The sequence below is a fragment of the Eucyclogobius newberryi genome, unplaced genomic scaffold, assembly GCF_026437365.1.
Source record: "Eucyclogobius newberryi isolate DKJ021-1_F unplaced genomic scaffold, fEucNew1.0.hap1 SCAF_13, whole genome shotgun sequence".
Classification (NCBI taxonomy): Eukaryota; Metazoa; Chordata; class Actinopteri; order Gobiiformes; family Gobiidae; genus Eucyclogobius; species Eucyclogobius newberryi.
Window position 1 is genome coordinate 31,734,936 of NW_027315757.1, and position 14,412 is coordinate 31,749,347.

At 42.3% G+C, this 14,412-nt stretch overlaps 1 protein-coding gene and 1 long non-coding RNA gene across 2 annotated transcripts; one reads left to right on the plus strand and one right to left on the minus strand.

Moving 5' to 3' along the window:
• Positions 1 to 448: 448 nt before the first annotated feature.
• prl (prolactin) lies at positions 449 to 2,573 on the minus strand. The gene is made up of 5 exons (XM_072443539.1): positions 2,482 to 2,573; positions 1,852 to 1,964; positions 1,443 to 1,550; positions 832 to 1,014; positions 449 to 754 (listed from the first exon to the last, which is right to left on the minus strand). The coding sequence occupies exons 1-5, from the start codon at positions 2,516 to 2,518 to the stop codon at positions 563 to 565; spliced, it is 633 nt and encodes a 210-aa protein (XP_072299640.1). The 5' UTR covers positions 2,519 to 2,573; the 3' UTR covers positions 449 to 562.
• A 1,587-nt stretch (positions 2,574 to 4,160) lies between these two features.
• On the plus strand, positions 4,161 to 11,140 carry LOC140357715 (uncharacterized). Its single transcript, XR_011926665.1, has 4 exons — positions 4,161 to 4,311; positions 5,582 to 5,720; positions 10,403 to 10,512; positions 10,850 to 11,140. It is a non-coding gene; the product is annotated as an uncharacterized lncRNA (long non-coding RNA).
• The last annotated feature ends 3,272 nt before the right edge of the window (positions 11,141 to 14,412 follow it).

Consider the following 14,412-nt stretch of genomic DNA (forward strand, 5'->3'; position numbering starts at 1 on the left):
AAGTGCAAATTTGGCTGGTAGCCACTATTCTATACAAGCATTTCCCCCTGTGACCTGCTGTAGAACGACAACACTTAAGGGACATGACTCTTGTTAAGGTGCAGTTTGTACTATTGGAAATTATAATAACACATTCCACTTGTTTCAATTGAGTGCATTTATCATTCACTCCTGACTCGCCCTCAGAGCCTGGTTACGCCTCCATGGCCCTTGTGACCTCGGCAGCCCACACCACACTCACACATTCATACACAGGCACAGGTGGGGGAAGTGTCTTGCTCAAGGACACGCGGGAATTCCACTTTTGGAGACCTTACTGTTCCGTGTGGATGGCTCAAAAACCACAAAAGGAGCAGTCAAATGGAAAAGCCACATAAACACGTTTGAACTGCTCTATATTGACACTGATAAATCGAATTGTTTAACAAGATCCATTATGCTAAAATTCTAACCTTGTGTTGCTTTCAGTTGGCAATGATTCTCAGGGGAAAATGCTTGATAGATGACAGTAAACAGACACTACACACTGGCAGGAAACTGAAGCATTGTTGAAGCGCACTCTTCAGCACATCTCAGGCCGCATTTGGGCAGAACGGCAACGCAGTACTTTGAGGAAGCTGTCAATCTTGTGGGAATCTCGGCGAAAGCAGGACAACAGGAATTGGAAGTTAATGAGCTTGGCGATCTTGTCTTGGCCGAAGTCCCCAGTCCCTTGATATGGTAAAATGGAGACGACCTGAGCAGCCGGGCCCATCTACAAGAGAGAAGTCAGGGAAATGTCACTTTTCTGATACTAGTTTGAACAAGTCAAGTTTGGATTCACTCTCTCACTCTGTTTGACAGGATATCCAGGCCGTCTCCCAGACTCTTGGAGTTCTGCTGGAGCTCCTGGACCTTGCTGGCGATGCTGCTCTGCGCCGGGTGAGGCAGCGTGTTAGCGTTAGCGGACAGCAGCACCAGAGGGTCAGCCCAGGACTGGAGCAGGGAGCGCACCAGGGACATCAGGTTCTGCTCCTGGAGACCACAAACGATGTTACCAAAGCTTAAGCATCAGGCATGCAGCAGATATCTTCAGGCGAGTATGATTATTTAAGTTAATTGATGTAGTAAAATGGATGCCTTAGGGATCGTTTTCCTCTCCCTGTATCAGACGCTCATGATCTGTGCTTGGGTTCACGCTGCAAAATGTGGGTCCAAACAAGCCTGGAGGATATCAGCCGTTTAGTTCTATACGGTGCAGTCACCTTATGTTTAAGTTGTGTGATCACATGACCTCCAGAGGTTTAGTCACATGACACAATGTTGCCATAACATGTGGAATGGAAGTGAAACTATGCATCCTGAAACACTCCTTGTTACAACCAAAACATCACAACATTCTGAAGGGCCCTTTTAGGCACGTTTGGAAACCACAGAACAACATGAGACAGAACGTCACTCACAGACACCTGGAGAGCCTGGTCTTTGTCAGTCGGCCCCTGCAGAGTGGACGTGTGGCACATGGAGGGGCGGGGCATGATCATTCGGCCGATGGGAGGAAAATGCGTGTCCTGGAGGAATAATCATACATGCAAATGATCAGAATGCAGATTAGTGGTGACATTTTACTGTGTTTTTCTCTAACAAGCCTTATGTTTAGATTTGTGTATCATTGTAGAGATCTAAAGTAGAAGGTTATCAGGTTTTATACACCAAATTGTGCTCTTAGTGATTTACTAATTAGACCATTCAAATTGCAATTATTAGTTAATTGTGACGTAAACATAAATACAAAACACACAGTTATCCCCTCCAGTCCGAGTGACAGATGTGTCCTGACATGTGCTTGTGTTTGTGTGTGCAGACACTCACCAGTTCATTGGTGAGCAGCGTGCTCAGGGAGTGCAGCTTGTCCGAGTGCTGAGAGGCCCGGTCCAGCAGGTCCCCGATGGGAATGGCCCCGCACACAGCCAGCACCCACACCACTGAGGACACAGCAGGTAATCAGGCAGTATACACTTTCACAGCATTAGAAAGGAAAAGACACTTGTATGTATTTCTCATGTAGTGTACTATGTAAACAAAAATGTGAATGATGTATTGAAATGTAAAAAATATGCTTAGACACATGTGGTTAGAAAAGTGATGGTCTGTCATGTCCGTGCTGCAGGAGCTGGGTTAGATAATTATGGGAGGAAAAGTTGCACAAAATCATCATATTTGAGTAGATAAAATAGTCTATATTGTAAGTGTGTGTATTTATAGACTCATGATTTAAAGATAAATTGTATTTTAGTTATTCTCACTATAATTAAGAATCTGAACATTCTTTTTGTAACTTTTTCACAGACACCTTAGAATGCACCGTCTAAAAATTATGTATATATGAGGCTTCAGTGCCTTTTTTATTTTTTTTACCATTGTCTTTAAATAGCCTTACTTTAATTTAACTTTTTTATCTTTTCAGCTTCGTCTCTATAAGAAATCCATACGTTTTCTTACCTGTGATGAAGAATTGGCATCTCTTGGTTCCGTCCATGTCTGTGGCACTTTCTTCTGTCCTGCTGAGTGGCCGGTGACTGCTCTTCACGTCTTGTCTCCTGGAGGTTCATGTCGCCTCCACTTTATAGTAGCTTGGTCCGTTTGTTTATGCAGCAGAGGTGAGAATGCTTTAGCTCGGAACTCGTTTTTTCCAGTTACTAATGAGAAACATAGTCAAGGAGCTTTGAATGAATGCAAGAGAATACGAACAGGTTGATGCGCGTGTCAGGGGCCGAAAGTGTCCTTGAGGTGGAAAAAGATCTTAATTGGATAATGAATGAATGAATGAATGAATGAGACAGGGATTTAGTTAATGTTTGTAATAAGGCTCAAATCCCCTCCTTCAGTTTGAGCACACGTGAGCATACATCATACATACATCATACATACATCATGCATACATCAGGAGGCTTTCTACAATAAACAATAAAGGGCCTAAATTGAATATGTGAATCCACTGACCAGGTTTTTCATTTTATTTAATGTTTTAAACTACAGCAACTTAAAGGCATTTGATACAATAGAGATATCTAGTGGACATGTTTAATTACACAGCAGTACAATAAACCTTACAGCAGAACCATGAATGTAAAAACACACCATAAAGCTTTTAAGTGTGATTTTTAAGTACAGCATTAGGTCAGTGATGTTTGACATGTAGCGTAACTAGTGCTGCTAAGTCTGTACATTCTTGCTAGTCATTTATCATTCTTAAGTGTTTTTAAACTAAAAGATGTCTATCAACAGTTGTATTTTCCTCAGGTAATTACTGGCAAAGTAGAACTCATATCCTGAATGTCATAAATTAGATTAATTCAAATAAATAAAAATAAGGAATTTTACCCATTTACTCAATTCATGAATTTTAATATAACACAATATTTTGTTGTGAAGTATACCTGTGATATGTGATTTTTTTTTTCATTTTTTCTAACTGATTCCAATAAATAAATGTGTGTTTTTGGTCCAATAAAGCTGCATGTTCTGTTTGCTTTAATGATGTTTTGCTTGGGTTAGAGCTTTATAATAAAAGTCTAAGTGCCACGCGGCCTCGGTCCTATAGGAGTAGGTGTGGTCCGTGCTGAGGCTGAGGGAGCCGCTGTAAGTGCAGAAGTGGCCCCGCGCCAGCAGGGGCCCCGCGCCAGCCTCTGTCATGTATGTGGTGCAATGCTCATGCGCCACTGCTGCACGTCTGACCTCCAGAGTGACTTTGAAGCTTCTGACTCTGTCCACATATAATGACAACATCCTGAGACACAAACAGACTTTTGCTCTCATTCCGGGAACTTGTTGTTCTCTAAACAGCCATGAGGTGCTGGCAGTGCATTGGTTAACTCAAGAGGGGGTGTGTAGTGGGCCCAGAAGTCCTTCAACAGTAATAGAGTCTTGAGAAGATGCTTATAGAAGAGTTAGGATGTTGTGCAGGAGTCATCCTTCTGCAGCATTAAAGGGACATGGCACACGTGTGAGCCCCGCCCCCTCTTCTCTATGCTGCTTTCACCCTGCATAGAATCTCAAGGAGAAGCATTCTAGCTGTTGCTTGCTCTTCTTTCACTCTTTTCTATTCCTTTCCTCCCTCCTCCTCCTCCTGTGAGAGCTCTGCCCCTCCACACTGAGTTCTTATGTATGGCCCACACATGCTCTGCACATAGGACCATAAAGGATTGGAACTCCCCCTCTCACTCTCAGTCAGCGCGGAGCAGCAGCACCAGACACTCTCCTCACTCTTTAGATTCTCTTCTGCACTCAAAGCAGGCTCACTCCAGAGCGGGACATCCTGTCTGCAGATAGGTGAGCTCTCACTGCTTTGCCTTGTGTTTTTTTGTGTAGGACGAGGTTGTATAGAGGGAGTGTTCCTATAGTACACTATGTTCTCTGTCCATGTGCTCACACTGACGTGTGCGGCTGGCCCTATGGAGCCCGTGTACTGCACACTCCACTGCAGAAGTTTACCATCTACTGTATTAGAATGGAAATACATCTTTATTCTGTTTAATAATGTGTTGTTCTTGTTGAGTTCTTTTCTGTTGTTTGGCTGCAGAATCATGTATGAGCTTGTGTGTGAGGCCCTGTTCCATTCTCAGTCAATTGACATTTGATGCTAATGTAATTTAGCCACAGGAGAGTTATTTTTTAATATTCACAAGCTCTTACAAGACAACGTTAAGGGTTTAATCAAATTAAACTAGTTCCATACATGTTAGATTTATTCAAGAAAACTTTCAATATAAACACTCACAAACCTATTCCGTTTTCATGACTATGTTCACTGTAGTTTCTTTCAATGACTGCTCTTATAGTATAGTATAGTATAGTATAGTATAGTATAGTATAGTATGTTCTGTTATCTTATCATTGCTCATGATAAATATCAAAAGTGTCCAGCCTTAAACCTGCCTCTGTGCAGCACTGGACTTAATGTTGAGCAGCCACTGCAGTTCACATTTGTCAAGTATCTTGTATTTGGCAAGAACATTGCATACTTCTGACCAAAAACTTCTATAGCCTTAACTAAAGTGATAGTCTAAACCTTTTTAAAACTGTTCTTGAAATACACTGCCCTGTGGTCCTTAGTTTGACCTCTGAAGTGCAGTGCGCCTTGACTTAATGTACAGTTTGAGGTGTCCTCTGACCTCCCACCACTAGGGGGCTCAAGACAACAGTTGAAAAAAGAGAAGCTCTGGCTTGAAGCTCAGCACATGTTGAGTCAGTGTTTTACACTGAGAAGGACACAGATGTCAGCTCAATGATAAATGAGATGGAGATCTTACATTGCTCTTGATTATAATGTATGACATTAGTTACAGTATCTAATCATCTATTTTGCCTTTAAATAATTATTTCCATCAGTCAATACATCAAGCTGTCACCAAGATCATTCATAGTTCTTTTCTAAAGGCCTCCACCTGTGGGTCAGTGCACTTTGACCCCTATGACCAGCTCCTCCTCCCACTGCTGAGGACACACGTGCACTGCCCCCTCACATGTTTGTCCCCTCCCACCTCATGTGTGCCCCTCCCCTCTGCACCAGCATGCCTTCATTTTCTCTCTGTCTCTATAGGAGTTGGGAAGACAGCCACTGGACAGGACACAGACTAACTACACACCTCAGACATGTCAGACTCCGAGAGCGCTGCTGCCCCCGCCGAGGCCCCTGTCCCTGCCGCTTGTGCCGCCGCGAAGGCTGACCTGGACAAATGGTAAGTGCCTAACTCCAAGTTTTGTCACTCAAACCCAAAATGCATGTTTAAAGTCCATGCATTTCTTCTCATACTCATTCATTCATTCAGATTAGACATTCAGAGTATTTTTTCGATCCCATTCTGTGCACACTCTGGATAAATGCTGAGAAATGATGCGTTGTAACATTCTTACACACAAAAGTATAGTTTTTGTTTTTATAATGCATGAAATACACTGCCTGATGGATTATGTAATATTCATAATCAAGGACAATGATGGCATACACCATGAAAGATGAAAAGCCTTTACAAAACTATGCAAATATTCATGTCAACTTATAGGGAAAGGTAATTTAAGGGAAATGATTGCATTCACCTTGAAATATCCAAAGCTTTTGCAAATCAGTCAAATGTCATGACCGTTAGCTTTGCCACGATAAAACCACCAAAATGGAGTCTCTTCATGATCGCAGAGGGCAGCGGGACAAGAAAACGGCTAAATTGTGACAAACACAGTTGGGCGCTTGGATAAAGCCTATTAAAACTATAGCTCCTCATTGTAATGAGTTCAGACATAATTAAGTATGACACGAAGTGATGTTGGGCTCTCATCCTCATGCCTGGATGAAGGTTTGGAATCTGCTCACGTCACTTTTCTTCCCAGAGTTCCTAGCGTTGGCTTTGCTGCGTCAATGGAGTGCAATAGGCAAGGATTTCCGGTCTGCAGGGCATTTGGGGCATTTGGGGCATGTATGCATCATGTATGCATCATGCACGCTCATTCATGCCTCATCATACAACCTTTTTTCTGCAAACCTGGTCCTTGCAGTGCACTTGGGAACATGCTGCTTGGACAGATCGTGGTCACTTCTGCAGCTGGGACTGTCAGGTCAAAGCAGAGAACAAAACCAACAACATTTTAGCCCCATTGGCTTTATTAGACAGTAGAGTGGGCAGCTTTAAATCAGACTGAAGAGCGGTGAGTGGCATTCAGCAGGTCATCATTCAGTAAGGCGCAGAGACTAGCATGTGCTCTGCAACCAAACCCAAACCATGTCAGACCGTCGAGCTCGATAAAGTGGGGGTGAATGTGTGCAGTTTTGATAAGAGTAGAGCAGAATCATGAGTGGACAAGTCCCAGTGCGCTCGTCAAGGCCTTTAAGCTCATTACCTGTGTCAGGATTATCATTAAAGCAACACTTTGACACACACTTTTTGGCACTGTTCAGAGTTGAGTCAGTAAATGTGTTTTTTATATCGAGAACTCTCCTTTGTCGGTTGCTTTCTTATGTCTGGTATCTATAGGGTCTTTGAAAAGAGAGTGCAAAAGGGTGAAGGAGATAAGGCAAGCGCTTACATAATGTTTTATAGAGAAGGTCAGCGAAACCATGAACTGTGACCTTGAGGGGTGAAGGATGTGTGGCAATGACCTCTGCAAATGCATGTTAAGATGGCTTGTGATCATCTGTTGGGTCGTTGTAAAAAGCAAGTGGATGTTTAACCTTGGGCGCAAATGACCAAATCTCACCCAGAAGGATCGTTCACGTTAGTCTGTTACGTTAGCTTCCTTTGAGGTTAAAGGGAACACTGGGGCGTCTGACTTGAGCTAAAGTGGTCTCGAGGTTAAACATTTACACTCTGACATGTGGCTGAAAGTTTGAAATACTGTACTCCCTCACAACCGTTTCAAGTTAGTTAAATACATGTCGTGTGTCACTTTTATGACTTTGATATCCCATCTTTGGCTGTTAGTGAACATTTAAAAAAGTTGTTTTTAAGGGTGTAAATTATTATTGAGTGAGTGTGGTCAAATGCCCACGGCTCAGCACCTTATTAACCTCTGCTTCCGCTCAGTATGTGGTCAAATGACAATAGCAGCTGCTAACAGTGATGAGTGTTAGCAAAGGCACACAAGTCTAGACATTCCACTTTATTACATCGTATTCTACTGCTAACATAAAGATGGCTGTCTGTAATCCACCCCATGTGTATTTATAGTGGAGCTCTTTTAAAAGTCATGGACAGTAGGAGAGTGGTTGTATGTGATATGTCCCCTGCTGCGGCTCATATTTCTGCTCCACCTGACACCTGCTGCTTGACCAGCACAAAAAAGTGTTGACACTCAAGGCAGCGGCCATCTTGGCTCAAGACTTTCATGTAATTGTAACAATTAGCCTAATTAGACAGTCCAATAGACCCTTTATGCAATGCTGTAACAGCATAAGGTCAGTCTTTACTATGCTGTTTTAACAGCAGGAAGTACAGTAGTTGTGACCTTGTTAAGGTCAAATGTTCAAAGTCACCTCAAATAGATAAGGGGCAGACCACCTGCCAGTGTAAATATACAACTGTTTGTCCTTTAAATACTACACACACGTATCCAGACCAAATACACAAAGCTGCTCTCTGCTAAAAGATTGCATTAAAGTGTAAACGGTTTGACAACAATGTACTATTAGTTTATAGAAGTTACTTTCATTCTTTTCAACTGCAAAATATAGTCTCTTACATTTAGTGACATACACTGTGTGTGTGTGTGTGTGTGTGTGTGTGTGTGTGTGTGTGTGTGTGAGCTTCACGTGGATGTTTGTCAAATCAATTTAGGATAAGAACTTACTTATTTATTTTAAATATATCTTTAGCTATATTTTTTTTTTTCGGACCCAAAGGCTATATTAGACAGACAAGTGGGGACAGAGAGGGTAGAGACATTCAGCAAATGGTTCAGGTTTAGTTTCAGTTTAGTTTAATCTTTATTTGAAGGGACAATGTACAGAGACATTAAACTTCATCAGATTGTAGTTACGTAGCTCATTTCCATCTGCAGTTCCTGGTTTACAGGAGCAAAGCAAACCCACAACACAGAGGTAGTAACAACCACAACAACTACACTATTTAAGAATAAGACTATGAATTATGAAGCAAAACCTTATCCAATAGCTGATATTTCCCTCTTATTGGCCACTTTAAGCCCTTTAAGACTTGCACTGCCCACTGCTTCCTGCATGAGTGACCTCTGCTACTCATTACAGTCGTAGCCTTTACATTCTTGCCAGTAGAAGTTGTGCTGGTTTTCACTGAGGAATCCAGTGAGTCGACAGAAGCCATTAATAGGAGTGGTGTCTTTAAGCTACTTGTGTCACACCGCGGACATTAAAAGACCTGGAGGAGACACAAAATCAAATGCACTGTCCATACCTAAAATGACATAATGTCTAGTTTGTTTTTGGATTCTCTTTTACTGCTGCACCTGCTAATCAATATATAATGCATGATGCAGGCACCAGCTTACTCAGGCCTAATTGAATGGTCACTTCCTGTATGTGTCTCAGATGGAGTGTGATGTCACCCTGCTTTAACATGCTCAAATGTGTGCTTTTGCCACAGCAACCAGCTCTGCCCTTTGACCCTGTAACATGAGCCTTAGTTCCTTGTGCAGGTGATGATGTCTCTAGAGTTTCCACTTTGGAGCTCCACAGCCATCGAACATAAAGCTGCATGTAACTTGAGCATGTGTTGACTTTTACTATTACTATGATACTCTATGAATATTTCACTGCATTCCCAGGGGGACTCTCATGCATGTGCACATATGGATACGGTAGACAGAAAGACACCCGCTCTGTCTGTCGGACACTGAGAGGAGTGGGTGCTCTTCCACCCCTCTAGCTCTGAGTGATAATCTGCTGGAGCCAGCTGTCTGTTACATCACAGACCAACATCCAGCCGCACTGGTACCACAGACGGCCGTGGCCTTTCTCAAACACTATTTACATCAGTCTCAACCTGATGCCACAATATGTATGTGGATACTGTGTGTTCCCCGGCTGTTTCAACCCAGCTATATGGCAATATCTGTTATTTACGTCAATAATGCCTAAATATTTCACTGAAGGTTGATGGTATAATAAGTTGAATCATTGTAAACTAATCTTCTGTGGTTTATTTGATAGACCAGCATCTCTCAATACTGTTTTTCATTCTCATTTATTGTTGCTGTAAGAAAAAAAGGAAAGTTTCACATACCAATGCAAACAATAAGCCATCTAGGTCATTTTTCTCCCTGGTCTAATCTCATTGGAGAGGAGTTTGTGATTCATCCGTGTCCTGACAGGGTTCAGAGGGACCAGAGGAGCAGTGCAATGAGATGCTCACATGTCACTGATCGTTTAAGTGTGTTTATTTCATTAGAAAAGCTGTGCGATCATGCTTATATCTCCCTGTCCTGTCCTGTCGACACTGTCACGCCACCTCTGTCCCGGTCATTCTATAACGATGTACCAAACAGATGGGTCCAGGCCCCTCCTCCGCTGCTCTTCCGCTCCATCACTCTAATGCATCATGGCACGGTGTGTTCACTGCTGTGGAGGCCTGACATAATCCAGCCTCTATTCTCTGCACCATTTCCCCACTCACTTTTCCTTTTATTCTTCATTTAAATATAGATGTGCGTCTTTGGCCCAGAGGGTGTTTATTGTAGCAAAGGCATGCATGTCATTGCACGTCCTGAATTCAACTGCCAGTATGAGGAGTGAAGATCTCTGTGTGAGGTTTTTGCTACTTTTACATTTCGATTTGTAAGTGAATTCATGGGGAATCCTGGAAGGTCCGGAGGTCTTATCCCTTGCACTCGCACTCTTCTCTTCCAATCTTCTATTTTTCAAACCTGACCTGTTCTATGTGAATGCTTTTGTTTGCAGCATTGCCGAGAAAGGAGCCGAGGGCTGTAAAGATCTTCTTGAGGCTTTTGCTGCTTGTGTAAAGAGTGCAGCCGAGGGGACGTCATGAGGAGGCCTCCCCCAACTCAAACGTGAGTTCACACATTTCGCAGGGTTTTACGGAAAATAAAATGTGAAAAAATCATCTTAAATAGGGAGCATAGTGTTTTATGTTTGCTTCCATTGAGAAATAGATGAGACAATATACCAACTAAGTTCTAATTGATTTTATTTATGGATTGTTGGTATGATAAAGATACCATGAAATCTTATAAATGGACAGGATTATCTTATCTTATAACGACAGACCCTCTTATAACTGAATGGTCAGACATGGAATAATATTGTCTGTGAATGAGGTTCAAGTGGTGGAAGGGCAACGATTATTTCAGCTCAAAAATAATGAACTGGCATCATTTTGTGTTCCAGGTCCACTGCACTGAGTCCTGTAAGTTCCCAGCATTCCCTCCTGCACAACAGCTCTGGACTGACTGAGACCATCATGGTGGAACACTGTGTTGATTCGGGTTTTGGGATGTGGCTGCTGTTCCATCTCCCCTCCCTCTGTCTTACGCCCTCCCCCTGTCTCTCTATGGCCCATTTACGATACATCCATGTAGACGATTCCACGGAGCTGATGGGCTGTAATGTCGACTGTGACTTGAGATAAATACTTATAAATGGAAATAAAAGGTATCTAGTACTTGATAGAAAAACCAACCTTGGCTCTTTGTGCTTTTTTTGTAAAATAATTGAATAATGATGAATTAACAAATACACTGAGAATTAAGTAACTACTCTATTCAAGATTAAAAACCCAATGTATGGTATTTGTGTACATTCTCACTTGTACTCATTTAGTCCTGATATAGACCTGCTTTGGTTCAGTTCTACTCCTAGTTTAGTCCCTTTCTAGTCCCACTTTTGCACTAGAAAAACAAAGTAAATTGATCTGCAACAAAACCGTGAGAATAAGAAAGAGATAAACTGAGGTTTGACCCTTAGCCAAAATATAAAACCTACAGAATCTAATTAAGGCATGTCCAAACTATGGCTCAGGGTCCAAATGCGGCCCTCAGACAGACAAATGAAATGGCCCTCATTGTATATGTTGCTCCACACCCACAACCTCCTCGTGCATAACATCAATGGGCGCGCTGTGACGTAAAGGTGCAAGGGTTATGTGTAAATACTGCATCGGACATGTTGAAACAGCATATGGTTACTATGGTGACAGGAATGTGAAAGGACATACTGTACAGGCCTCCCACACTTGTGTAAACTGAGTCTGTGTCTTCCACTGAGCAACATCCTGATGCATTAAAATGTCTAATGAATATAAGTTGTCCTGAGTTCAACTACTAAGTCGTCCTGCAGGACCCTAGAGCGCCAGATGCACCAGAACGAACTCCTGCGCCGCGAGTGGGGTCCAATTCTGCCTTATTCTGCGTTGACACGTCAGAAGGCCCCGGGCTGTGTGTCATAGCTAACCTCAGAACTTAAGAAGAATGTTGACGTGAGAAGCTTTACCCACTTATTTTTTCTAATATCAAGGTCCAACTGCCCCAGGACGTTATTGGCAGTGTCTGTTCTTGGTGTTCTAATAATGAACTCCGCTGCTGGATTGTGCAAGTTGCAAGCAAGTTCATTTTAAATTGTCTATAAATAAGTTTATGTGAATAAATGTCTTCAACGCTTCATGGGCTAAGAAAGGGATCATTTCTGAGATCAGAGTCCAACAGCTCGATGAGTTCCTGCTCTTATCAGTTGTATTGTTTAGGGTTTGTGGTTGTAATTCAGGTGGAGACTCATAGAAAGAATTCACTCTGAGCCTGGGGGTTCAAAACCTGTTTTATTGTTTTCTCATAAAGCTACACTGCAGCGCTCAGCTAAATGTTTGTGCTTGGCTCTTGTTTCATTATGTAATCCAGCAACATACAATTAAACATATCAATGATCAATTTGAGCAGTAACACTATTAATAAAAAACATATAAAAACACATAAAAAACTATTGAGCATTTACCAGATGAGTAAACCAGACACATCACTGCTGCTTTGTATGTTCATCACAATGATAGTAAAATAGCATCCCCGCGTGGTCAAACCTGGGAAATGCAACTCTTTTTCTAAATAGTAACATTTTGGTAATAACATTATATGATCAAATGTATCATATAGTTTAGAAACGCACATTTTTATCAAACTCTGAGCCTAGTTATGCAAAAGCATTACGCTTAATACTTTTTAGTGTATGTCCTCACCTGTCTTTTGTTCTCTATTTAATCATATAGTTTATGTTGTGTGCACCGCTGGATAATCTGAGCTCATCAGATTACAGAAGATCAAACGTCCTGCACAATGAAAGAATAGTGTGCAGGGCTGGACTAGTGCACTGACTGAGGGTGTGGTCGTCATATAGTGGCATTAAAAATCTAATTTCAGCCGTAAATGAATAAGATTGTAAATAGTAAATAAAATAAAAAATCAAACATAAAACAAACAAACAATAATATTGTTAGTCGAATAAATAAATGTGTATTATTTATACTTCGAGTTATGAATGTGTTATTATCTAAATATAAAAAATAAATATGTTATGTGCTATAAGATAAGATATTCCTTTATTGTCCACACATGGGGAAATTTCATTGTTGCAACGCAGTAGATACAGAGGAAAAGGACAGATAACTTATAGGAAGTTGAAAAAATAAAAATATAAAAAAATAAACACGCTTAATAGAAGAAGTCTATTAAAACAAAACAAAAAACTCTTATTAACAAAACTCCTCTCATATCTTATTAGGGAATCGAGGAAAATAAATAAATAAAATAAAATAAAAAGATAAAGATAAAAATATAATATAATATAATAATAAAATAAGATAAAACTCTATAGACAAAACCTCTCATTTCCTAATAAGGAATGGAGGGGAAAAATAAAGATAAAATAAAAACATTGTATTTTATAACGTCAAGATTCTATTTATGACATACTCACTTTGCAAACCAGGTATGTAAATTATGCATGCTATTCTCTGTAGCATGTGTGTTTGTGCAAATGTAGCCTGCTGCTGGACCATGCGCTACTTCCGCATCCTTCCACCAATCACATCCCGCCTGCTTTTTGCCCGCTCCAAAAAACAAAAGGGTGGGTGCTTTGCAGGGGAGGGAGGGATGCAGGGGAGGGATGCTCGGGAGGGAGGGATGCAGGGGAGGGAGGGATGCAGGGGAGGGAGGGATGCAGGGGAGGGAGGGATGCTCGGAAGGGTGGAGTGGTACCCGGATGCTGACTCCAGGACAGCAGCAGCAGCGGTGTGAGAGCTGCTGTGGAGGAGAGAGAGAGAGAGAGAGAGAGAGAGAGAGAGAGACGGGGATATTTACGGGACACGGGCACGTTCGGAGCGGCCCTGACGTCGCGCGTAAAGAGGACGGTGTGGGTGTAGCAGCGGAGAGAGGACGCGGTGATATCATGAGCACATCCGGCCTCGGGGAGAGGGTGAGAGCCACAGAAGGACAAGGGCCCCCGAGGATGCCAGAGTCAGGACCGAGCCGCGCATCTGACCTCTTTTGTCGCATGGAAGGAAGGTGCGTTCTGGCTGTTGTTTGCTGAAAAAAGAAAAAGAAAGAAGAAGCTCCACTCCTCATCTTCTCTTTCCCCCTGATGCGAGGCCGGGGAGGGAGGGAGGGAGCCACAGAAGTGTGCACCGGATATTGGAAAAGCATTCTTCTGCCTGATACTGTTATTATAGATGATGATCTGGACCGCGCGTCCGCCGCACACGCTCTGAACACACGCGGCGGGATGAAAGGGGAACGTTACGTGTGATGTGCTCGTGCTTTTTGGGGGGTGAAGAAGAGCCTGGGAAGGGGGGGGTCCCTGACATCGACCAGGCCATTCTGACTTGGGATATTTGAGACTGTGCTCTTACAGAAATCAATGTGTGGTAAATGCAGCCTTCCTGTCCATCCTGGAATAACATCTCGGACTCG

Excerpts from the sequence above, each read along its gene's own strand:
- prl (XM_072443539.1), bottom strand. The coding sequence starts at position 2,518 with ATGGACGGAACCAAGAGATGCCAATTCTTCATCACAG. Across the intron at positions 1,551-1,851 it reads CGCTGCTCACCAATGAACTG|GACACGCATTTTCCTCCCAT; the intron begins GTGAGTGTCTGC and ends TTATTCCTCCAG. Across the intron at positions 755-831 it reads TGGATATCCTGTCAAACAGA|ATGGGCCCGGCTGCTCAGGT; the intron begins GTGAGAGAGTGA and ends TCTCTCTTGTAG.